Below are 26,963 nucleotides of genomic sequence, written 5' to 3'. Positions count from 1 at the left end.
GAATTTCACTAATTTGGTATATAGCTCTTCCTATTTCTTCCCTATTCAAGAGACAAGATGGCCTTTCTTCTTGGCAAAAATAAGAATGATTTCATTTCTTTAGCATTACCTGGCCAGCTAACAATACCTTGTCTAAGCCTGAATGCTGTCATGGGAAAGGCACCGGCTTGGTATTTTCTTTTTCTTTTTTTTTTTTTTTTTTTTCCTTCTGTAATAATGTAAACATCTCTTTTTTGCCTTGCCTGCTGTCACTATTCTGGTGGGCAAAACCAATATAGCAGAGCGTATGAGTCTCGTCAGCCTTGGTTTGGAGGGGATGGGTTGCTTCAAGCTAGTGCTGGGAATAGAAGCAAGGGAAGCAGTCCTTGCCTGCTCAAGCAGAGGCTGCTCCCTGGTTGATGGGACTTGTCTTTTCAGGGAGAGGGCCAGACAGTTTGCCCCTTCATGGAAGAGGATAAAGGAGATGAAGGTTGATGTGGGAAGCATGAGAAGCCAGTTGCTGTGGTGCTGTGAAGTAGCAGAGGAGGTGGAGGCATTGTGCTGGGCTTGAGAAATCACTTTTAAACAATCTGTTCAATGCAGACAACATCCTGGGACTTACTGCTGTCCATGCACACACAGTCTCCTTCCTTATCCTCTTGTGTCTTTGTCCCTTTGCACCTTGCACTTCCCTCAAACATTCTCCTGCCAGAGTTACAAAATGGCCTCACATAGGGGCCACACAGAGATACTCATTAGCCAGCTGGCCGCACAGTTTCCTCCCTAAACTGGAAAGAAAAGGTTCAGCACTTTTCTGCCCTCCTGCATGGCTCCTACAGCATTTGGGGTGGAGGAAGGAGTGGGAACAACACCAGGCTTAGGTCAGAGACAGCAGGCTCTTTCTTCCTTCCACATGCTGGACATGCTTCCCTAAAAAAGCTGTAAAGTGAGGGAAGGGCTGAAATGAGAACATCAAGATGAAGAAAGATGGAGCTTCATGCCCTCCCCATTGGCTCCTTGAAAGCTCTGTTTTTCAATTTCCATCTCCATGTATCTTGTGAGGTCAGGTATAAAGAACATTTCACATGGGAACATGTTAACAAGTCACCAGAGAAAGTCCTACCAGACTGGATAACACCTGGCTTGTTAAAGAGACATACTTCCCTGAAAGGGAATGATACATGACTTGAGTTCTGGGAATTAGCATCCTGTCTGGACACATTTCAGGAACCCAAGGGACTAGTTATGTGACCTGACATATCAGGAGTACCCCACTGAATGCAACCTGAGACGTTACATGCAGAGAAGATTTCTAAGGAACCATCGCCCCTTCTCAGGAATATCACCTGAATACCTGATGGTGGGTGAGAGGTCTTGCCAATTAAGATCAGCAAGGATAGAAACCTGTATAGTTTTTTAAGTATTCCATAAATATAATCTATTTTGGATGGATATTAATGAATTTGTCATGGATGAATTATTTTATTTCTGTTCTTACTTGATCTCTTCTGGATTAAGTGGGATTTCATTGTTACTGATTGCCTGCTGACATTACTAGCTGAAGGGGACAGTGAGCTGTTGCTCTGTGGCCACCTAGCTCATGTCAGGCTCCTTGCCATGTTCTCTGGAATGCTAAAGGTTAGTTATAGCCATGTCTGCCCCATTTTGGCTGCAATAATGAGGTCCCTGGTGAGTACCTCTGATGAAGGGATGGCAGAGGCATCCACTGCTAGCAAAGGCAGCTGTGGACAGTGGCGTGGAATGGGACAAAGGCTCTGGGCATGACTCCTGAGATTCCTCAATGTGTCTGTCAGGGGTACAGTAAGAAGTTGAGTGATTAGTAGAAATCTTCCTCCCCTGCCAAAATCCCCTCTCCTTTGAGCTGTAATTAGAGCAAGTGACTTAAGGATTCCTCTGAAAACACTGCAGCCCTCTACCCTGGGGGCTGAGCTATCAAAAGATGAGAGATGCAGTCCTGAGAGTCTCCCAGCAGGATCTCACAGCAGCCCCAGTCCCAGCAGCATGATGGCAAGTATCAAATGCATCACTGTGGGATATGGGGAACTAAGGCTCAAAAGGCTCCTTGAATACAAATTTCTGCACAAAACAATGCTGCTGCAAAGCTGTCAGCTTGTTGTGAAGTGTTTCATAGCACTGATTAGGGATGGAAATAGCACGAAGGCCATACTACGTGGGTAACTGGAAGAGATGTGATTTGTAGTCTACTCTTACATAAATCTATTATCACCCATCTCATGTTTCCATTACAGGCTTTGGAAGTATCAGAAGCATCAGAACAAGGCCGTGTACTGCTCCAGCTTGTTGCCTCTTACCTAAGGATTACCTGAAGTAAGATTTTCTGCACATCTACAACAGGATAGAAATTAAGGGAGCTGACCCCACAGCATTATAAAAGGAGCAACACAAGAGACGTGAGGAAGCAAAACTTTCAATGAGCAGAATCCATCAGAGGCTCTGTCTTTACACTACCTCTCCTTGTTTGCAGGCTCCATTAGCAGTGCAACTCTAAATGCTGTGACAATGGAAATGCACAGCAGCTCTGGCTGTCACTGATCCCATGCTCTGCTTTGCCACCACATCCCAGCCCTCCCTGTGCCCTGCACATGCCTGTTATCTCCCTCACTTGTCTTCTCCTGATCCAAAGGGTGTCAGTGACAGGGGATGTGGGGACGGTGGTGCCCTGTTTTCCCAGCTTCTTGACCACAGTGGTGGGACAGAGGAGCACGTTCAGCTCACAGCAGCACACCTTCTCTTACATTCAATGCTGGAGCAGCGTCCCTCAGTGCTGATGGCTGGGGTCATGGAGGGGGGTCACCCTCCAGGCTGATGACAAGCTCCTTTGGCTCTTCAGGGGGAGAATTTTGGAAGGAGAGGAAGACAGCCAGCCTCAACTCTTTGTCTCCTACCCAGATCATTGTATCAGACTATTATGGTGGCGTCTTGTTGCTGTGAACTATTGGTTCATATTGCCCAATCCTGACTGTAGAGGGTAGAAGTGCGTAGTGGGAGATGTGCATCCTCAGTCAGCACACACAAATCTTACTGCAAAGCTGCCCCCTCTGTGGCAAGGTCAAAGCCTTTTAGTGGACACAAAATCTGAGTTATTTTATGGTGAAAGGCACCCTTTCTTCCCTTGCATTCCCTAAACTCTGCCAGAATCAGAAGGGCTGATTAGGGACCAGCCTGGTGTGGGGAGAGGGTGATGCAACACCACGTGTGTGGACATGGGCCGACATGCTTGAGATGCTTCCTGAAGTGATAATTCAAAAGGACGTTAATGCAATAAACTGCAGCTTGTTGCAATGAACACAATGTCACAGTGGATGACATTCCTGATCATAGCTAAAAGTGTCTGGCTTGAAGGTTTTTCCTGTTGTTTTCCTTGCAAATGCCTGCATCTCTCTTTCCAGTGCTGTGCTCCCCTATGCTCACGAAAGTCTCTTTGTGAAGGAGTGGGTGAAAGAACTTGACTGGAAAATGGCCAAAAGGAAAACTTTCTCTTCTTATCTGACTTTCAAAAGGGAATAAAAGGTATTGGTACTCAGGAATGAAGAGTCATGCTGGTTTTGCTATATGCCTTGAAAGCATGGGCATATGGCAAAAGGAAATAAAAGGAAAACAGAAGAATTTTTAAAAACCCTAAGAACATTTTTTGCCTCTGACACTAGCCACTTGATAACCCACACACTTTCCTGGTTCTGGTAGCAAATTACTGTGTGAAAACTTTTCTTCCCCCACACAGTATTTTTCTTTAGCTGTAATATGGAACTATTTGACTCTTTGTCTTCAAGCACTGAATCTCTACTCTGTCCTGAAAGAATGACCCTCAAGATGAGGGGGTGGATGAGAACATAACCTAGACCATTCTGGGGAGCTAGGATGGGGTCTCAGCAGGTCTCTGATGTGGTATAAATTTTGTGCTGAGTGAAAACTTAAAATCAGTCTCTCCTTTGAACTGTGGATCTGAGCATTGTCCTGGAAAAAAAAAATATCTGCAGTCCTCTGCTCTGCCAGCTGAGCAATGGAGAGTGTACTGAAATAGCATCAAGAGTGGCTTATGTCAAGCAGACCAAGGCTAGGGAGAAACCTGACACTAGAACAGGGCTGTATCCCTGTGAAGTGATGAGCTGATGCCAGCTGGGAAGTCTAAGCTGGATCTGTGCTATGAAACACAAGTCCCTCTCTACTGAACATCACTCTCCTTTCCTACTGACAGACCTGGGGCTGCAGCAGTGGGGTTTGGAGTCCTATGGCCTGTTAAGTCCAAAGAAGAACACAAATCTTTCACCCAGTCAAAATTCCTGTTGTTAAAGCTCTGCAGTACCCTTTTCCTTAAATTCTGGTTTGCTTAGGAGGTCCCCCATAGCACTGCCCCTTCTGTGCCACCTCTGTTCCTCCCCACTGCCACAGCACCAACTCCTGCACTCCAGCATCAAACATCCCAATTATTCCACAAAATGCAGGTACCTGGGGAGGATTCACCATTCCTACCTTTCTGCTAGTAGAGAAGACTGAGCCATGATTTACAAACAGGCGCTCATGGGATGCTGCGATAGCAAAGTAGGAGGAAAAGGGTCAGGGGTACATTTGAAAAGCAGAGGATTGTGCTAAAATAATAAAGTGCTTGCTTACTCTTCAGAAGGAAGTGGGATTTTCCCACTTTTCTAACTGGTGTGCTCTTCCCTTTTTCTAACTGCTTTTGTTTTACTTATATTCTTTCTTCCTTCATGTCTCATTTTCACTGCAGGGTATGTTTGGGGGTTAGCCCGTTCTTGTTATCTGTGAAACTTGTCCCTAGTCCTGGAAAGGACTTATTTTTAGGTAGACAGTAGTGCAGTGCTATTATTTCCCACATGCAATACTTCCTCCAGTCCTTTGGACATGCTTCTAAGCCTTGGCTGTGAAATATGGATCTCTTCCTAGTGATGTGGATAAGGGGATAAGGGTTTGGGAATCTCTTTGTAAAGTTGCATGTGGTTTGGGGAGATGCTGAACTGTTCATCTCATGTTTGTTATCCTACATCTGGTCTTTTTAGGCTCACTGATTTGGAGACTTTAGACAATACTAATAACTGCAAGGAACTGCAAGGCATGATAAATGCCTCATGTTAATCACCTTGCAGGGTCACCTTGACTGCCTGAAGGGTATGGCCTGAGCACCATTTCTTATCCTAATCTTGAGGACTCTGAAGAAACCAGGACATTCTTTTGTGAGGGCTTTGTTTCCCTGTGTCCCTGAAAGCTGGATGACAGGTTCATGCTGGCTTACTGGCACTGCTGGGGGGCAGAAGGAAGCCAAAGGATCTCCCTTCTGCCAGGCAGACAGGTGGGGCAGTGACCTCATATCTTGGTGTCACAACGATGGCAGAACCACAACATGCAGGAATGAGTCCTTCATGCAGTTTGTCAACAGACTCTCACTGTTTCAGGGTCTTTTAATCCAGACCTCTGAAGTTTGTCTGCTATAATTTATGTTGGTACCACTGATTAATTTGGAACAGAAGTTATTATCTAATTCATATGCCTTTTTATCCCATGTTTCTCCTGGTTTGCTACAAACTGTGGAAGGTCCTTGAGCGTAGATAAACCCAGAGAAGGCTGCTTTTGAGCACAGTCCAGCTCAGGGCAGTATCCATTCTCTATTAAAAAGAAAAGGGCAGACATCCTCCCCCTGTCAGGTCTTTGTAGCTGGTTCCTGAAATCTCATGTCCCATACATCTGATGTGCTCCCAGTGACTCACCCTTGGAAATGCTTTGAGTTTTCCTCTTCTGCTGTGATTTATGTGCAAAAGAAACTTTCTAAAGATGTCATTATCTGCTGTGCTGGTCTTTGTTTTCTTGGAGATCCGAAACCAATCCTCAGACTGTTTTTAGAAGGTCTCCAAATACTGACCGCATATGGCCTGTCATCACATATGAGGTACACAAAGACAAAGAGATATATATATACGTGTGTGTGTGTGTGTGTGTGTGTGTGTGTGTGTGTGTGTATTGAGTGGAAAAAATGTCAGTCTCAAAAGCCTAATGTTTTTGAAAGCACTTGTCTCTGTTGCAAAGGCTGCATAAATTGAGTCACACACAAGGGTAGTCTCAGTATTTATCATGGAGTGTATATCAATCACAATAAAATCATGAAATGCAAAATATAATTTGCAGTTTGCACTTGTATAGGTAGGAGGGCTTCATCTTATAGCTGGCTTGTCAGCTCATTAAGTTGCTGCCAATGTAAGTGAAATCTGAGTCTCTGCAACATGCTGGCTTGTACATGGGAATGCCGGTACTTGTCACCCGCTCCTGAGGGACTGTTCAGGCAGGGTAAATGGGCACAGACAAAAGGTGAGATTGATGGAGAACCTCCCCCAGCCTCCCCGAAGCATGCTTGCTAAAAATGCAAATCTTTTCAGCCAGAACAACAAGCAGAGGCAGCAGTTTGGGAAGAGGGGAAGGATGCATAATTTTGCCCTAAGTCTCACATTAGGGTGGGAGGAATTGGAGATGGCAACCTCATTTTTGTTAGGATGTTGTATTGATCAGGCACCCACTAGCTCTGTCCTCTTCCAGCAGCTGGGCTGCTGTCGGAAGCCTGCAGGTGAGTCCCACCAGCCTCAGGAGTGGGGAGCTGCTGAAGGCAGTGGGGTGGGGGTGGATGTTGATCCCTGCCCAGAGAATGATGGGCAGCTCCAAACTGCTTCAGGCAGCTGCCAGTAGAGAGGTCTGCCCACTCCTGGGTGGGGTGGTGAGGTACTTGCTCACCCCCCAGGACAGGCAGAAGGTGGAGTGGCAGCAGGCCAAGGCACTGTCACCTCATGGACCAGGATGCTTCTCACCACCTACCATGTCCAGGACAGGATGCCTGGACAAGGAGTCTGCTCCTTGCAGAGTGCACTTGGTCCCTGCAGGCTCATTGGAGAAACAACTCATGTGGGAGCATGTTTTTGACAGCATCCTCTGGCCAAAATATTTTTCTCTTTGTTTTCCAGTCATGTGAGAGAGCCACAGGCCTGATTTTCTGAGTGACACACAAGAGCTTCACAACTCTAGTACAAGATAAGAGGTTGCAGAGGGGAATTCTGTGAATGCAAAACCCAGAGATGTCATTATGGCTTTGAAACCTGAACCTGGACATCACTCAACCCCTCCTTCCTCCTCCAAATCCCTCTCCTAAGCCCACTGCTTTGCAGCCAGCTTTCCAGGTTCCAGGCCATCAATCCACAGGCCACAAGCTGTTATTCAGCTGCAAAATAGTAGAGTTAGAAGTAATGTCTCTAAAAGCAAGACTTTAGGAATTAGTATTCAGGTAACACTCCCAGACAAGCAATAGTGAAAGAAAAAAAAAAAAGATTTCTTCTGGAAGACATCCCGATTTTCTGTCCAGGAGGAGTTTTAAAGCAAGACCTCTTGCCCTTTTTTTGACCCTTGAGAGATGGCTTGACTTGGTGACTCTTCAGAGGTGGACAGCTATGTGTGTCTTCCCGTGGAGGAGTGGAAGGGGGGGAAGAGGAGGGGGACAGGGCTGCCAGGAAGAGACAGGAGGGTGCCAGGCACTTTCTCAGTGTGAGTTCTTTGAAGCTTATCCTAAGTAGTCCCTCCTGAAGACCAGCTGCAGGATCTTCCTATTTCTCCTCAGTGTCTTGGACTTGGCTCTTCTCTTCCTTCTTCTTGCAGAGTGGTCATACAATGTGTGGCATTCCTGGCACTTCTCATCCTGCCTTTGCAAGTGTGGTCAAGCCTCTGCATTTCTTTACTTATAATTTATTGCTGTGGTTCACAATACCTTCTCAGAAAAACCTGTACTAATTTTTCACATGTCTAGATTACATGTTCCTGCTAGAAGAAATATTTCAGCTCAGGTTGCAAAAGATGGATTTGTTTGGTTGTCTCCTCTTTTTGGTTGCACTGTTTGTTACCTGTTCCATGTCAGCATGCTTCAGCACACAGAAAGGGAAAAACCAGCAGCACACTGTCCCTCCTTGTTGCCACCAGATGTCCTCTGCAGATGCATCAGATGTCCTGCTCAGCCACTTAACAGAAGGCTTCTAGGGGTTACCATGGGTAGGTATAAAATCACCAGAATCACATCCCAGAAACAAGTTACACCTTGAGAGGTGCCTCAGTTCATTTTCCAGAGGGCTAGCATGGCTTTTCTGCATGCCAGGAACACCCCCTTCCCTACATCAGCATATGCAGGTGTTTTTGTGTGCTGACATTTCTAGCCTTGAGCTTTTCCCTCCAGAATTTCTCTGTTTCTGCCTGTGCCGTAAGGTGGAAGTTCCTGCCCTGCCAGATGAGCATGGCTTTCCTCATCTAATTCAGAACGCCTTATCAAAGCAGGTTTTTCTGTGCAAGGGGCAGCTGACTCCAAGTTAGGAGGGAAAGAGTGAGGCGTTCAGATTCCTCCAGATGCAAAAGTCACCTCTGACCCAGCTATGAGGGGAAGGAAAGAAGAGAAATATCTTCTTACAGGGAAGGCTCCCTGCCAGCCCTGCCAAAAGCCCCAGCTCAGCTGCTGGAGCAGCTTCTACCACGGGACTCCAGGCTCTTGTCCACACCAGGCAGTAGGAGAAAAGGTGTGATTTCAAGTGAGTTTAACTTAGCTATGACTAATTTCCCATGAATGCAAGACTTAGAAAAATCGATTTGTTTCAATGGGACTGCTTTACACAGGGGAATTTCCCTTGGTGGGCTGCAAATGAGTACAGTTCACTCACTTAAGAAGCATGTGAGGCACTGAAAATAAAATAGCTGATAATACATTTAATTTAATGTGATTTATTACAATTCCATGCAGAAGATAGTATTCATTTTCATGCAGAAATCCATTAAAACCTTCACTTTTATATTTTCCTGAAGTGCACAATTTCTAGACTGGTGTTGCGTGCAGACTGACAGCCTTGCTTTAAAACTGGGGGTCTGTCCCTGGATGCATGGGGCACTCACTCAGCTGCTCTAATGCATTTTTCAGATGCAAGCCCTATACAGTCATAAGGCAGAATAAACATTAACGATTTCTACAAGACGCTGAACTGAGAAAGTATTCTAGTTATTGACTGAAGGAGAAGAAAATATTCTGATTACATGCACTGTATGGTGGCAAAGTGATTTTATACAGTAATGCAAGGACTTTGGCTTAAATTTGAAGATGAGATATTTATTGCTTGTACAGTTGTGTGATGAATTATTGGCAAGTTAAAGCACAGATGGCTTTCCCTTAAGATCAGGCATCACATGTCACAAATTATCTGGGAAATTGTCATTTTAAAAATAACTCTGGAACAAGTGCCAAGCTGAAAGGGATATCAGGGTCTAATAAACAGATATAAACACAGCAGTGTCCAAAATGAAAATATATTTGAATTAAATACTGGAGTGAGGGCATACACAATTAGTACCTATTCTCTAGCAGCACAAATGAAAGCCTTTCACACTGTATTTCTTCTGATGTTTTTCATGCATGTTTAACCTGCCCATGGAGTTAATGTGCACAAATGGCTCAAAGTCACATTGGATTTTTATGTTATAGCTCCTTAGACCAAAATCTTACCAGAACAAACTTAAGCACAGTTGTAGACAGGCAATTTTGTTTGTCTGGTTTTCAGGGTGGTGAGATGTTTACACCCTGAAGTGTTCAAGCTCCCAGAGCAGCCATTGCTCCTATTGTCTTCTCCAGTAACCACATGTACTTCACACCTTGGAAAGGCAGGATCCTGGTGCCTCCCAAAACACATGGGCAAAATGACATCCTGCCTCTCGTGGCCATGGCTGCTCGCTGACAACAGAATGTCTATTAGGCTGAAGGATGTGGCTGCACAGGCTGGGGCAAGCCCTTTGGTCTCCACTGACCTGCAAAGATAAGGAAAGGGAGCGGATGGCCTTTGCTTATCACTCCCAACTCCTCAAGAGGTGACGGCTGCCATGTGTGAGTGAGGAGAGCCAGGGCCTCTCCGGCCTCCCCCTCCCCCGGCAGCCGTCACCTGTCCCAGCCTGTCCGGCTCTCACGCGCATATATGGGCACGGCAGGACGGCAGCTCTGACGCAGTGCTGCTAAAAACAGCCCTGGCTCTGCTCGGCCCCGCGCTCGAACAATGTCCCCTGGCCCGAGCAACACAGAGAACCTCTGACTGCAGCACAGCCTTGGATTTATTTCACAGAAAATTAAGCTCAAAACCTGTCCACAAGGCTGTGGCCCTGAGCATAAGACCCAGGAAAAGCTAGGGATGAGCACCTCCCTGAGCTACAAGTCTTTCTCCAAAGAGCAGCAAACTATGGATAACCTGGAGAAACAGCTGATCTGCCCCATCTGTTTGGAGATGTTCACCAAGCCTGTGGTCATCCTGCCCTGCCAGCACAACCTCTGTCGGAAGTGCGCCAGTGACATCTTCCAGGTAGGTTTCTTCCCACAGACAGCTCTGTTTCCCAAGCAGGACTGGCTGGAATGAATGGGAAAGGAGATTTTTTTACATGTTTTGGTAGATCACTTTTAACAGTTGGTGAGACAGGATTGGGGGGAGTGATTTAAGGCCGAAGTTGATGTATCCGGGCACCAGGGCTGAGCTCACAGCAGGTGAAAGTGCCACCTGTTGGCTGTGGTGACATGGCCGAGCGTGAGCTGAGGGACTGGCCTCTTGCCCAGCAGTCACCAGGTGCTTTCCTAGGGGTGACATGTCGGAATTACCCTCTCATTGGGCATAGTGACAAATGGTTTCCTACCATATGGTGCTTTTGTAAGAGGCTTTCATGGTTTTTCATGGCCGTACCTCCCTCTCCTTGTGCTGCTTGGCAAGAACAGGCCTCCAACCCCTACCTGCCGACCAGGGGAGGTACAACTGTGGCGTCGGGAGGCCGCTTCCGCTGTCCCTCCTGCAGGCACGAGGTGGTCCTGGACCGACACGGTGTCTACGGGCTGCAGAGGAACCTGCTGGTGGAGAACATCATTGACATCTACAAGCAGGAGTCCACAAGGTAACAAGGGAATGGGTGTCCTTCAGAGGACACGCATGAGGTTGATTGAGTTGTTTTGTCTCTTGGAAAAGCAGAAAGGGATTGTGCTGCCATGCATGACTGTCTACTGCACCATGAAGTCAGCTCTCACTGAGGGCAGAAAACTGTATCCAAACAGATGCTGAGCTTCCCTGCTTCCACTTGCAGCAGAGGATTGGGTCATATTTATTCACATGAGCAACACTTACCTGTGCAAGCAAGGCCCTTGAGATCAGCACAGCTGCTAACATGATTAAGGGAAAAGTATCTTGGTTAACATCATTTATTGCAAAAACAGTTCAGACAATTATTTGCTCATTCTCGTGCTAAAGAAGGGAAATTATTTCAAATCCTGAGGTACAGACAGTGCAAACAGAAAGAATACTGAATTTCACACAGAAGGTACCATGCATCCTAAGTCTAAATGAAAATTCTGTTAAAAATATCTCCATTCCTATCAGTTTGGGATGTGAACTTATAAAATCAACTCTTATTTATGACTCCATAAAAGAGAAGGAAGAGTGGTAAACAATACATTTCAGAGCTGTGTGGCTGTGCACAAGAATCAAGACCTCAGGGCAGAGGAATAGGTCAATTCTTAAAAGTAAGATTACTCCTGAATGGAAATTTCTTGCATTTGATGTGTAATGGATCAAGAAACAGAAAAACGTGTTCTCATCTTTATTTCCTTGGGATGGGTAGGATTCATGGTACCACTGTGGAGAACTTAGTAGGGGGGAAGGTGAAGAAGATAATCCTCTCCATCTACTTTGCGGTTATGAGATCCCGCTTGGGATACTGCATCCAGCTCTGGAGTTCTTAGCACAAGAAAGACAAGGACCTGCTGGAGTGAGTCCAGAGGTGGGGTACAAAGGTGCTCAGAGGGCTGGAGCATTTCTCCTCTGAAGGAGTTGGAGTTTTTCAACCTAGAGAAGAGAAGGCTCTGGGGAGGCCTTAGAGCACCTTCCAGTACCTAAAGGGGGCCTACAAGAAAGCTGGGGAGGGACTTTTGACAAGGACATGAAGTGATAGGACAAGGCCTTGATCTGAAAGACAGTAAGTTTAGATTAGATCTAGAAAGAATTTCTTTACTATGGGGATAGTGAGGTACTGGCACAGATTCCCCAGAGAGATTGTGTATGCTCCATCCCTGGCAGAGTTCAAGGCCAGGAGGGATGGGGCTTCACACAGCCTGGGCTAGTGAAAGGTGTCCCTGCCCAAGGTAGAGGTGCTGGAACTACATGATCTCTCAGGTCCTTTCCAACCACAACCATTCTATAATTCTGTGATTCTGTGATGGAGTTAACCTGGCCCCAGGCCACCCAGCATGGAGCTCTCACCCAGGGAAGCTGGTTTTTGTCACCAGCATGGATCTTTACAGTTGGTTCTGTATGGCAAGGTGTTTTGCTCACCTGGAAGGTGGGAAGGTGTAATCCTGGCCACAGTCCCTAACAGTCTTCTGATCCCACCACAACAAGGAGCTGGACTTCCCAGGGACAGAGAGATGGCATCACTGGAGCAGGGGGACACAACCAATATAACCCAGTCCCTGGGATGGCTGAGGACACTTCTTCCAGCAGAGAAGGACAGTCACCAGCAGAGAGAATGCCTTAGAGCCTAACAGTGGCTTTAGCTATTCTCAGCTTGAATCTCTCTGAGGACTGTGGCAGCTGGGCATAGGTTGGAGCTCCAAAGCACTGGAGGGCACGAAGTTGGCTTAAAATTGTCCTTTCTGCTGCCCTTTGCGTTCCGTGCCAAGTAAAGGTCAGCTACCCCCGTGTGTGTCATTGATACTCAAATATTATTTTAGTCAAGAAAATCTCAGAGGAAATGAATCAACAAAGCTGCAAGGGTGGACTTTGCTTTTGACCAAATAAGCTGGACATGTGTGGCCTCGTGTCTTCCTTGGTTTTGTTTTTTTTGCTTTTTTTTCAGCTCACAGTTGTATATAATGAAAAAAAAAAAGACACGTCCTCTTTTCCTCTTTCCCCTATAACTCATGGGGAATTGGAACAAAATGCAGTTAAGTAGAAATATAAGAATAGATTTAGTAGATTTTTTTAAAATTCCATGAAAGTTAAACACGTGATGAATAAAACAGGAGATGGGGGGGGGAGGGGGAAAGAACATAGATTTGCTTATATATTTGTCCAAGATATTTGTTTATTTAATCTGTTAAGGTGCTTATTTAACCTTCATTTATTTCCATAGAATGAAAGTCATTGTCAGGGTTACATAGTAGCAGCAATGCATAGCAGCATTATCTAAACTATTCGGCCCTTTGTGGGCCTCAGCTGCCTATCTCCCTCTGCCTAACATTCCTTGGGCTCCCCTGAGAGTGTGAGCAGATCTTTCATGGCTTTCCCAGTGCTGTTCCACTGAAAGCAAAAAGTCTAAGGAAATCAAGTCTTCCCGAACTCTTCCTTTTAATACCAGTCTCTTCCATGGTGACAACTGGTGACAACTGGGCAGAGATACATAGGAAGAAGGGTGAGATGTGATCTTTGTCTCCATGTTCTTCCCAAGACAACCCCACAAACTGGCAGCACCTGTGATTTCCAGACAGCAATCTCTTCCCATCGAGTTCTCCTGTGGGTATAATTCACTATAACAGCCTGTGCCAGAATGAGGCCAGCACCCATCTGCATTTCACATGAACTTAGAGTAAAGGGAGAGGAAAGGGAGAAAGGGAGCAAGATTTGACTAGCTTATTTCAAAAGGTTTGGCTGTTTTGTTTTATTTTATTTTATTTTATTATTTTGTGATTGGACTTTCTATCTGAATTAAGGAATTGGGGATTTTTTAAATAAAAACTGGGGCAGGAGCTGGATTGAGGTTGGGAGAGTCCGCCTAAGCCCTCATGTGCAGCTCCTATCACTAAGTATCACATCATATGGTCTTTTATCCCATTGCTCATCAAATTCCAGCTGATGGCAGCATAGCCTGTTGCCCAATTTAGAATGCGTTAGCAACACAACGGAAGAATTCTTCAAGCAGGAGGTGGCTTGTAAAAAGCTTTAAAAGACAGCAAAGGACTGAAAACAGTGGAAACTGAGTTGGCTAAATATTAAACCAGTCTTTGAAAATCTGTAGGCTGCTGATCACCTAAACTATCTGAGGAACATCAGGATCCCTACTGTCACCAGGAAAGGGTAGCAACAGGAGGCTGTGACTTTTTGTGAAATCTGTCAGGTTCTAATGATCTCAGCTGGCTATTCCAGATCAAAAGGTGCTCTGGCCTTTGTTACCCACTGAATACTGATCAGGGAGGGTTGAGCACTCTTTCTGCCTTGCACTTACCAGGGAGAGCCTGAGGAACAGGCTGTCCCTGAAGCCCCAAGCACAGGTGGAGCAGAGTGTGCAGCAGGGACCAGGCTGTGCTGAGAGCAACCGACATGGGCTCTGTGATGGTGCTGACATCCTGCAGGGCCCCATAGCCAGCACCACCAGAAGTGTCTGTCCCTGACACCTCCGAGGTCTTAGCCCAAACTCCCAAGGCAGGATATGTCTCTCCAGGTCAGGCTGCAGGGGACTCTGGGGATCTCAGACAGGCTAGGCCAGGGAAATTTGCTCCCTGACCACAGGTCACCAAGAGAGGAGTCCCACAAGCTGCAGTGAAAGAGATGAGGAGTGGGATCATCTGGATCTTCTCCAACTCCCCAGGAGACAAAGCCCCAAGCTCACCTGCACCAATAGTTTTCTTGGGCTGGGCATCCATGACAGTAGTGTAACAGAGCTACAGAAATCCTTATGTCCACATGAACTTCTATAGCCTTCTCATTTTTCAAGCCCCATTTCTACCCTCGGCATTGGTAGGCTTTTCATTGCTTTTGAGAGAGTCCATCATTGTGGCTGATTTTCAAGACCACCTTCCTCCAAGGACAAAATGGTCTATCAACATATACAGAAACTCAAGCAATGGTGACAAAACACCTGTGTTGATTAAGAGGGAGCACCTCATTAAAAAAAAAAAAAAAAACAACCAAAAAACAACCACATTAGAAAAGAAGCGAAAAGAAGCAAAAAGAAGATGGACAGGTGATTCAGCAAGATTTTTCAACACTAGCCAAGCACATGCAGATGAAATTAGAAAAGCCATGGTCCACCTGGAACTGATTATGATGAGGGACATGGAGGCTAGTGAGAGCTTCTACAGCTGCATCAGCAGCACAAGGAAGATTAGGGAAAGTGTGAGATCACTACTAGACAGAACTGGGCCTCATGTAATGCAGGATGTAGAAAAGGCCAATGTACTCACCTTCAGACTTTACCAATAAGTTGAGTTTTATGGAATCAGTACCTGAGACCAGTGGGAAATTCTAGAGTGAGGAAGACTCACCTTTGATGGAGGGGGATGAGGTTAGAGAATATATAAAAAAAAAAAAAAACTGGACATCCTGATGGGAGGTATCTATAAGTGGTGAGAGAGCTGACATATTATTGCAAGGTCACTCTATATAATCCTTGAAAGTCTGTGGTAATTGGTACAGTTTCCTGTGGACTGGAAGAAAGCAAATGTTCCTCCAATCTTCAAGGAATGCAAGGAGGAGAATCAGGGGAACTACAGGCTAGTCATGCACACTGGTCCCTAGAAAGTATTTCATACAAGCCCTCCTGGAAACCATTCCTAAATATATAAATTACATGAAGGTGATTAGAAATAGTCAGCATGGATTTATGGAGAGGAAATCAGCATGACCAATCTGAAAGACTTTTATAGTGAGATGACTAATTCAGTGCATGAGAGGAGAGCAGTAGATACTGTTTATCTAGACTTTAGACTATGTCAAATGCAATTTCATATCTTTACTAATGACCTGACTGTGCCTTATAGAACCATGCAGATCCTCTTCATCCCCTGACCAGGTGCAGACACCAGGTGATGTGATGCCACAGGAAGGGCTACAGCTGTCTTAGGATCCTCAGTAAAAAACACTATCATAATTGGATTCAGGACTTCAGTAGAGGCCTTTATAGATTTGAAAATATCCTACAGAAAACATGTTTTCTAACATCAGTTTTCCTAAGGTCTTAACTATGCTCCTAATAAAAGTTCTTCTTTATGTGTCCAGCAACAACTGCCTCACCAAATCACAGTCACAGAATGGTTGAGATTGGAAGGAACCTCTGGAGGTCATCTGGTCCAACCACCCACTGCTCAACCAGGACCACCTGGAGCCAGTTGCCCAGGACCATGTCCAGCTGACTTATGAGTATCTTCAAGGATGGAAACTTCACAACCATCCTGGGCAACCTGTGCCAGTGCTCAGTCACTCTCACAGTAAAAAAGTCTTTCCTGATCTTCAGAGGGTACCTCCCATGTTTCAGTTTGTGCCCATTGCCTCTGGTCCTGGCATTGAACAGTACCTGACTCTATCCTTATTACACCCTCCATTCAGGTATTTAGATAACCAAAGGTATTGATAAGATCAAGGCCATTGTTAAGATTCCCCTTAACCTTCTTTGATCCAGGCTGAAAGTTCCAGCTTTCTCAGCCTTTCCTCACAGGAGAGCTGCTGTAGACCCTTAAATATCTTCAGGGCCCTTCTCTGGACTCCTTTCAGTATGTCAATGTCTTCGTGTACTGGGCAGTCCAGAATAGGACCCAATCAGTTCCTCAGGTGCGGTCCAAACACAATTGAAATGGGAAAGAATAAGCCTCTGGCACTGAAATACAGGCTTGGCATCTCAAAGAGAAGAGCCCAAGAATGAGGCCACAAAGTTAGCAGGACATTTCAGCAACCTGACATTTTTCTGGTCACTAGCACAGTTGTGGTGAATCTTTTCTGTAACTGAAACTATGCAGTCATTTTTCTATCAGCTATTATTTAATCTCCTGTTTCAGAAGCAATCTCCATTTTAAATGTAGAGGTTGTGTTTCAGCCTTTGCTACCCCAACACAGATCTAGAAGATCCCATCTGAAGTCAAGCAGTGGTGTGCTAAAAATTTCTCCTTTAGCACTGCCTGAGAAGGAGACTGTAAATCTGTTTATTTCTAGTCTTCTGACACTTCAGGGCCTCACTAGTTCAGGGAGTTCTGCCAGGTTGCTTCCAGCTTTTTGCGGCACCTTTGAAGGTTGGCTGCTTCTGGCTGAACTTGCTTGACACCATCACCTTTTTGCACTATGTAATGTGTCTTTCATGCAAGAGGCACTGTTCCAGTGTCCAATAAAATTCTAGTAGTTTCTGGCTCTGATCTTGTAAATATTTGCAGGAAGAGCTGCTATCTCAGGCTTAATTAATCACTTTGAAATTCATTGTACTGCACTCACACATGGGCCCTCCCACTGGTGCACTATGACATGAATATGTTAGGGGTTGTTTGCAGTAAGCTGCAAACAATGTAAAGCATTTTTTAGGGAGGAGACACACCTCTTTCAACTAACATTGATTTGACAAAGTGCCTTGTGTTAATGAATGCTGGAAGTCTGATCCATATAACACAGGCTTTCTTCAGAAGTGTTTGTCTTGTTTTATTCTGGTATATCATGTTATATGGCAGATTACAGATTTTCCTTATGAACCCTTTAAATACCAGGGCGCTCTTGAATTAAAAAAAAAAATAAAAAAAAATGTGTGAGACATTTTGTTTCTTGCTAGATTTTTTTTCTAATGCATCTAACTGATCATATTCCATTGCCTTCAGAAGAGAAAATCAGTACTTTGTAATTAAAAAATAAATGCCGTATCCATTCTACCAAACGTTACGGAAAAAACTCTATTGTAGCATAATATAAAATAATTTTTTTTCCCCATACATTTTAATAGAATGGCTGGTTGCCTCCTTGCTATGGAGTTCCATAGAAATGCTTTTAAAAAGGTTCCCACGTAATTCCATTAAATTCCATAGTTTCTAATGATGGAAAAAAATATTTATATGATGCCATTGTTCCACTTGCTACAGGTAAGTCATAGTTATCTTTCAAAACAGTAGCAGAAGGGAATAATGGTTTGAGCTGAAAATATTTAACATTGCCAGAGTAACAGTGGTGATTTTTGAAGGCTTCAATCCCAGACACACTTTTCCCAACAGTTTACTGGCCCCTGTCTTCTGTACCACATCCTTACACACTCATGTGTTTGCCACAGATGTGCTCAGGGTGCTAAGCCTGATGTGTGGGCTCAGGAAAGCACCACCCTGCCCACACACACCAGGCCAGAGCTGTCACTTGCACTGGGAATGTTGGTTAAGTGGCTCATCTGAAGGAAGCTACAACTAAATTATCCTAAGATAGCAGGTTGTGCAGACTTGTGTATATACAGCCAAATGGTTTTGGTGAAGAGAAGATCAGACTTAGCCATAATGTGGCAACAGTTCCTGGCTTAGCACAGAAGAGCACTTGTGTAGCCTACGCCCTTTCTGCTGAGTACAGATGAATTAACTACTGCTAAAACATTTCACACTGTAAAGTTAGGCATGTGCCACCTGGCTGAAATCAATTTGTGTGACCCTTTGTTTTGGTTGCTGGCCTAATGTAAAGGCTTGTAAGGACCCAGTGCTCTTTGATATTGACAGTCCTGACCAGGGCCTCACAAAGCTCAGCAGCAGAGATTTGGAGGCCCAAAGGTACATCAGTATCTTCAACTCTTGCATTGAGTCAGTCTCCCCCATAACAGCTTTGCTGCATTAAGTGCACAACAATTTGCATGATGAACCAGAAAGAAATTACATATGTTTCATATTTCAGACAGATGTTAGATAACATGCTAATTAAAATACATGAGTAGTCTGAGTCCAGGCTTAGTGAGGTTATTTGAATTTTGAAATATGAGCAAGCGTTCCGTCACATTCCCAATCACATTCCTCATTCATATGGGAATCCCCATATGAAGTCATGTTGCTGTATTGTCATCACATCACATTGTGTCATTTGAGCTGTATTAAGCTGTACCATTAAGCTGTACCATTGTCTCTCTAGTCATCCCATGTGGCAGGTTTAAGTCCATGCTGCATATTCAGTCAGTTTTGGATGGTGCTATACAAATGTACCATATTTCTTGCTAATGCTCTAAGTGGTGGTATCATGAGCACCATCTTTGTTTTAAACAAATGTTTTCTTTTGCAGACCTGAAAGGAAATGTGACCAGCCAATGTGCGAAGAGCATGAAGATGAGAGGATTAATATTTATTGTTTGAACTGTGAAATGCCCACCTGCTCCTTGTGCAAAATCTTCGGTGCTCACAAAGACTGTCAGGTTGCTCCTCTCACAAATGTTTACCAGCAACAGAAGGTAAATATCCTTTTGTTTCTCAAAGTACTTGAAGAAACTGACAGAACCATAAACAGGAAAGTATTCCCATGACCTTCCTACGAGTTTCCAAAAGGCTCTGGGGTTGCTTTTGCCATTCGTGTGTGTAACTGAAAGGCTCTTATAAATCTGTAGAAACTGTTTAGGAACACAGGAAAATATATTTATGAGAGATCGTACAAAAAGATACTACAATTTGTCCCAATTTTGATGTGGAACTGAGGATTTCTCTTTTGAGTTCCTAATCCCTTTTTTGCAGTTCTTTTAGATCAGACAAACAAGTGGTATTTCCAACACCAAGAACTGGAAAGAGAACAGACCATTTCAAATCAAATAGTTATCTGTCAGACACTCTTACATTTAAGCATGCCATCTTTAGGAAAAGTTAAGTGAAAAACCTCCTCCTGCAAGTGAATGAAGGAATATTCAATAGTTGGCAGCACAGGATGTACCTAACATCTTCTGCCCTTGCTGTCACCAATAAAAGACTTGTTTATTTTTAATACAGTGTTAATTTAAAACCTGACTCACTGGGTTATCCTCCTGAGATAAACAGCTCATTTTTCTGGAGGGCCCCAGTGGGGCAAGCAATCAGAGAGGCCAAGTTTGCAATCCCAGCCTCCAACTTTGTCACACAGATGCATGTGTGCATGTAAACTACAAATGAGGGGTTACTTTAGGAAAGGAGTTAAAACCATCCTTTTCAATCAAAAAAAAAAAGATGGGAGAAGGAGAAATTTTTTGGACTGAATCCATGCCCCAATCACTAATTTTGCATGGAGATTTGCAAGCTGTGTCTTCCTTTCCAGAGAGCCCATGGAAAGAGGTTGTCATGCCCAAGATGAGAGGCATAACCTGGAGGCTGCAGAATGCATTCTTCAAAGGAGCCTTTATAGAGTGGTGAAGGCCTCAAAGGATCCTGTACAGAGCTGTGGAGGCCATGAACACAGTTGTCTCTTTTTTTACAGTGCTGTGCCAAGGGCCCCTTGCACTCCCCAGCACCTTCCCCAGGTTCCCTAGGACTGGCTTCTTTGTCTCTCGTAGAGATACCTCACAATCTTCTCCATCCACACAGGTTATTTTCTTCCTCCACTCATTTCCCTCATGCCAGTGGCTCAGCCTCTACCTCCTTCTCCTTTTCTCCTGTCTCCTCTCACCACAACCCCAACCCCACTGCTTGCATGCCAGGCAGTCTGTAACACCTTGGTCCCTCCAGGTCCATGGGCCACGTCTTCTCTATTCCAAGGCCAAGAGCCACAGTCCTCAGGGAAATACCACAGTGCTGTGGCTAGACCCAGGTACTAAAAGACAACCTTTCACAAGTCTTTACCCTCAACAAATGCAAAGGAAATATTTGGGGCCTGTTGAAACAGCACTTCAGACAAAAGCATCTAAAAGAACTTCCTAGAACAAAGTGCTTCCTGCTTTCCAAACCACAGTTTCTTTTCCATTAAAATTTCCAAAATGTCAATGTTTTCATAGTGTGTTGAGGGAGGAAAAAAATGTCAGAATTCAAGCAGGTATCTTGTGGACGCATAAAGCTCCAATTTTTCTCAGTTCTGATGGAAAGATGAAATAATATCCTGGGTATGGCTTATTTGTCCCCTGTTCCCCACTGTTAGATGTGTCACCCTGAAGTGTGACAGCACCTAACACCCTTCTGCTTGCTATCCTTTTACTGTCTAGTCTGAGCTGAGTGATGGCATTGCAGTCCTGGTGGGGAGCAATGACAGAATGCAAGGGATTGTCACGCAGCTGGAGGAGACCTGCAAGACAGTTGAGGTAGGTGCCACCTCTTTAAATGCAGATATTTCAGTGTGACATTGCATCTCTTAAACTTCTGGTAATGACCATTCTTCAACAGACCTCACTTTACCCAAATGCATTCCCACATTGTTTCACTAAACCATTCCTTGTGGCTTTGTACATTATCAAGATGTACTGCCTCAGCCAAAGGGTTCATCCTGCTCAGGACCTCTGACATTTGCTATGTGGTGGGGAATAAAGAGTAAGGATAATCCATATCAGCAAGTCTTGCTCAATATTCATAGTGGAATAGGATCTCACTGAAGTTAAAAGCAGATCCACCAAAATGCCATCAACTCCCAGCTCATTTAACATCTAAGATCAGATTCTTAAATTTACATCTAAGACCTTTCAGTTAGTCTGAAGCCTGACAGGTTCCGTGAACAGAGCCTTAGAATCTCAGCTACAGGGTAGGCACAGCATGGTTCACAGGTATGTCAGTATTTGTTTTGTATTTGGTTGCTTTGCCTTCTGCACAGAAGTAGTGTTTTAATATGGTGTTCTTTAAGGAGTCTGGTTTTGTTGCTTATGGGAGAGAAGAGCTTGGGTTCTTACTGGACTTTCTGGTGAAGGCCTCACTCTGGAAGAGCTGGAATTAGTTTTGTGTTACTCAATAGCAGAAGTGGTTTTCACTTCCTCTGAGAGCTTTACCTCAGCAAAGCAAAGATAAACATCAACTTTGACTAATCTGAGCATCACAGAACAATAGGTTGAAAGGAGTTCATACAAATTGATTTTGTGATCAGAATTTGATGAAGCATCTAGTGAAGGAGTTGCATCCCCCTCAGCCCAATTAGAATTGTATTGACCCTTAAAAGCTGAAGCAGAAAGGAGAAATGGTAAGGAAAAATAAGTTAATCCAAGATGTACAGATTCTAGTTAGTAAGAATAAACAAATAAAAATAAAACAATCTATGCACACAATTCCAAGCAAGAAGGAACAGAACATGTCTGAGTTTGTTTCAAAGAACACAAACCCACTGGCCCAAGTAAAAGAGAGAGCACATTAATGGTAGTCAGAACTTTATAGTTGGGAAGTCTTCACGCAGCAAGGAGGAAACTGGCTGCTATCAGGTCTTTGCAGAGAGAAACAAGCCTTTCAAGTATGTTAACTGCAGAAATTTTAATTATACAAAAGCAAAAGCTTACACTCCTTTAAGTTGAACTAGCTTAACCAGAAACAAATCTTCAAACACCTCATCTGAAGTATGGAGAAAACATTGTGTTAAAAATACCTAAAAAATCACAATAGTTTCTGAAACTAGCTTCCTCAGAGTGATCCACTCAGTTTAAAATCTAACCTTTAAAGTCAAAGCCCAAAGAAAATGCAGCCATTTTACCTTCTGATGTTTTATCAGGCTTTTCACCTTTAAAGTCAAAGACCGCAGAAAACAGATCTTAGAGTTTACCTTAGTATTTCCATGTTACATTTCAAGCAAATCACATTTCCTACTATGAAAGAGCTTTGTCTGAATTGACATCAGTTTGTCCTTGAAGACAAGAGACTACAGCTGGCACTCAGAAATATTTACACATGGAAATAACACAATCCAAGATTGTCTCTTCTTTCTGCTTAACACTTTGCAGAGAACAATAAAAATCTGCTTTAGCAGAAAATACGTCATTTTACTTTCAGCTGGAATAAGTAATAGCCTACAATTCTACATTTAGCCACTGCTCCTGTCCAACCTTAAAAATCAGAAAATCAAAAAAATACTTGTACAGCTTTTAACTGATTGAAAAGTCGACCTAATTCACATATTATACTGAAAATTGAGAAAGGAATATAAAATGCTAAATATCAGAAAACTATAATCAATAATTAGGTTCTGTTTAGCTCTATAAATGAGTCTAATAACAAAGGAAAAATTACAGTGTTTTTTCAAATGCTAAGAGCATAGACCAGTCAATACAGGTCCTTTGGAACAGGCAGTGAGATTCATGATCAGTAGCAAGGACTCCTTTCTTTTTGATGTAGCTGTGCTTTAAAAAACAAAAAGGCTGAGAACTTTTTAGAATGCAAAGTCATGTATTTGTTAACCTCTTTCATTACACAGAATCTGATTAGAGTAATTCCATCAGGCAGAGGCTTCATATGGGAACTTTTTATGCAGAAAGAGAATATTTCAGCATTTGCAGTTAGAAACCTGTTTTGCACTCTCACTCATGAGATTCACAACTCTGTAATATCTGCTGGCAGGAAATATTATCTATTAGTGCTTAAAGACAGGGAAGGGTCTCTCAGAGCACCCTGCTATCACTCACTTGCTCTTCTTCCCCTAACACTTGTCCTGTGTCAAATGACAAAGATAGCACACACCTGTCTTGAAATTAAGGTTGTTTTACAAGTGATCTGAACATTTCATGTGGAGAAGCTAGGATTGGAGTGAGAGAAGGTTATTTGAGGTCTGAACATAGAAGGACACTTAGAAACCATGATCCACTTGGTTTGAAGACTTCCTTAACCACACCCTGTAATTGCACTAATCAGGAATTTCTGGGAGTGTCAAGGACTCACAGAAGGGCAGGACCTGCACCCCCTGCAAGGAGTGCCTGTTTAGCCTAGCCCTCCTCACTGAGAAGCAGAGGTGGATACTTGGGTCAATGCATCAAGATGTGCATTCGATCCCCTCTCCACCCTCATGTAGACAGTGATTTTTAGCCAAAGGTGGATCTTTGAAAGGCTTTCTCCTTTGAATGATACAGAGCAGACTATCACCACTCATAGGAATGAGCTCTGGCTGGAAGTAGAGAAAAAAGTGGGATTCTCTCTGGTCAAGTGCTGTGAATAGTAAGTCTTATCACTACCAGACGTTCTGTGGGACTGTTATTAATCCTGTGCTGCCAGAATCTCAGTGTTATGCCTCAAGGGACAAAGGTGAGGAATCAATTCAGCCTCAGTTTCTAGCAAAGAGATTTAAATAATCACCACCATCCACAACCAGGTCTAATCACAATAAAGTCATGCTGTGGGGCACACAGATAACTCAAGTGCTTCTATTTGGTACACCTCAGACTTTATATATAATCTGTCCCCCATTTCCTCCCCATAAATCCTCCTTTACAAGTGCAGTCTGTTCTTTAGAGATGTCTTTTCAATGCAGCAGTCATCAAACCCATCCTCCTAACTCGGTGAAAGAGGCTGCTGTCTGGTTGGAGGGACACTAGAAGTGTCTCAAGAAACGATGTGAAAATCAGTGCCTGAACATATGGTTGGAATTTCATTCCCCCTTCTTGTCTCTGTGCTTCTGTCACACACCATTTTCTTTGCAGAACCTCTGCCTCATTCAGTGCACAGTAAATGAAATATAATGTACATCTCTTGTCCAAATAGAGTCTAAGAGGGCATATATGAAAATCAAGCCCAGCCAGGATTGTTCCAGGTACTCTAGCAGAAAAAGAAAATTCTCCAGAATTGTTTGAGATGCCCACTCCTTTTAAAACCATTCTGTTCACACAAATGGACCCAGCTGCTAATGCAGTGGGAGCTTTTACTTTTTCTGCAGACTTTGATGTATCACTACAGACATCATAAATACCTTTTTACTTTTTTTAGCAGACTCACAAGTTATACAATAACCTGTTTGGGGGCTTTCAGTGGCTTGAAACTCAGAGTTTGAGAAGAGTTTTAAAACTTTTGTTCCAACAGCTTGGACTTTGAAAATTATAAAAGTCTCTGGGGTCATTCAGAATCCTTTGCACAGTTCAGAAAAAGGAATTTCTTTGATGAAAATGCTTCCAAGTAACTGTAAAAATAGAAACCCTTTTAAGAGCATAACATGTTTAACATAAACCAAATGATTCACAGGAATCCTGCAGACGACAGAAAGAACAGTTGTGTGAAAAGTTTGATTATCTCTATTCTGTACTGGAAGAAAGAAAAAATGAGATGACACAAATAATCACTAGAACCCAAGAGGAGAAACTGGAACACGTCCGCTCCCTGATGAAGAAGTATGCAGATCACTTGGAAGCTGTGTCAAAACTGGTTGAATCAGGAATTCAGTTCATGGAAGAACCAGAAATGGCTGTGTTTTTGCAGGTATAAAATCTATAAATAGAGATAGAAAAAGAATAATGGGTTTACTGAAATATTATTTAAGCATTTCTCAATTATAGGCCCATTCAGACTTTGTTTGTCTTCAAGTGAACATGTATTATACAAACTCATTTTTTAAACACCTGAATCAGCTCAGACAAATCACTGCTGTTCTTGAGAATAATATCCAAACCAAGAACATGAGTATTTGCTGTTTGCACCAAAATATACTGTCCTGTGTATGAATTTCTAGTACCCTTAGAAGAAACAAGAATCCAAACATTTTCCACGTAATCTTTATTTTCCCACCAATAACGTTGGCACAATATGTTCATGTGTTCATGAACTTCAGGGTTTCTCTTGTAAATTGACAAAATTATTTACTTTTCAATAATTTATGTGCTAAGCTACATTTTGATATCTTTACCTATTTTTTTTTAATTTTTGTTTTCTTACTGTAAATTCAAGAGAGATGAGTAGGGAAACATTGGCAGACTATCCAATTAGTCCATTGGTGTAGAATTTCTGTCTTGCAATCTTACAATTCCTCTTTATTAAAGGCTGGAAGGGCATTTTCTACCAAACAAAACAAAACAAACATACAAAAAACCACAAACAGAACCAAAATAAAACAACCAACACTTAATCAAAGAATTGCCTTTGAAGAGTACAATATTCTTCCAAGACAAATAGAATTTTATCTCTCCAAAAGGATGCCCTTGGAGATATATATGGATAGTCAAGATGTAATTACTGTAACTAAAGAGGGTAACAGACCAATTGCTTTTCACCACCAACACAACCAAAAAAAAGAGAATAAATTTTTCCATTTGAGTTTTTTCTACCAACTGTGCATGTTTCCCATTATATTCCCATTTTAATTAAAACATCTTTGAAGAACTAAAAGGTTTACTCAGCTTTATACTAATTACCATCCAAATTTCTTCTCATTCCTAGATGTCATGTCTGTCACTTATGAAACCATTATTAGTACTTTTAAAAGCTGCCACTCTAAAAATTATTTCTCAATGCATAAAATCTCTGAAAAAAATGAATAATTTAAGAATAATTTCTTTTTTTGTTTCCACAGAATGCCAAAACATTGCTACAAAAGTGAGTATTTAAACTTGAGACTTGTTTTATACAATCACTTACAATTTATAAATTTATCTTCAAATCCAATGCCAATAAACAATTTCTATTTTAGAATTACTGAAGCTTCTAAAGGATTTCAAATGGAAAAAATAGAGGATGGGTATGAAAATATGAACCAATTCACAGTGAACCTCAGTAGAGAAGAAAAAATAATACGAGAAATTGATTTTGACAGAGGTATGTAATTTATTTCACCAAAATTTCTTTCTTATATAGCAGCTGTGTGCGATTCACATGATGATACTGAGTAGGAAACCTCAAATCTGATATTTCTATGCCAAAATGTAACCAGAGCATTATGAATCAATTATAATCAAATCTAGGTTTATTTCTCTGAAGTGCTAGGATGGCACTGCACATTTTTTGGGATAACCAGTGTGATTATACTAAAGAAAATCCAGTGCTAGAGGCCTTCCTCTGAAAACAACCTGAGCCGCCACTGCAGACCACAGGATTTGTCAGATGGCACAAAAACAATGGTTTGACAAAGTTTGACAGTCTGGTTTAGGCAGGTTGGTATTTCAAACTTCCAGTCATGCATTTGCAAAGCACTGACCCAGTAAAGAATTATGATGACAGCTTCAATGGCATTAAAACAAGCATACCTTCCTTGGAAAAAGGACTTTTTTCATGACAGATTGTTCCAGATTGTAGCCTCTCCCCAAAACACGCAGGGCTGTGCTGCACATCCCTCAAGAGGATAACTGCATTGACAGGAATTTCTGTCCTCCTTCCC

The 26,963-nt window shown here is 43.0% G+C and overlaps 1 protein-coding gene across 1 annotated transcript in view; it reads left to right on the top strand.

The window, feature by feature from the left end:
* The first annotated feature begins 9,954 nt into the window (after positions 1-9,954).
* The window catches only part of TRIM55 (tripartite motif containing 55), a 37,674-nt gene continuing 20,665 nt past the window's right edge, over positions 9,955-26,963 (top strand). The window contains exons 1-7 of the mRNA XM_021555611.2: positions 9,955-10,382; positions 10,787-10,959; positions 19,044-19,209; positions 20,914-21,009; positions 24,842-25,075; positions 26,163-26,185; positions 26,280-26,404. Of these exons, the coding sequence (XP_021411286.2) occupies positions 10,215-10,382; positions 10,787-10,959; positions 19,044-19,209; positions 20,914-21,009; positions 24,842-25,075; positions 26,163-26,185; positions 26,280-26,404 (985 nt within the window). The 5' untranslated portion in view covers positions 9,955-10,214. The remainder of the gene's footprint in view (positions 10,383-10,786; positions 10,960-19,043; positions 19,210-20,913; positions 21,010-24,841; positions 25,076-26,162; positions 26,186-26,279; positions 26,405-26,963) is intronic.

Source organism: Lonchura striata, chromosome 1 (assembly GCF_046129695.1).
Source record: "Lonchura striata isolate bLonStr1 chromosome 1, bLonStr1.mat, whole genome shotgun sequence".
Lineage (NCBI taxonomy): Eukaryota > Metazoa > Chordata > Aves > Passeriformes > Estrildidae > Lonchura > Lonchura striata.
This window is presented reverse-complemented; position numbering and strand designations above follow the sequence as displayed.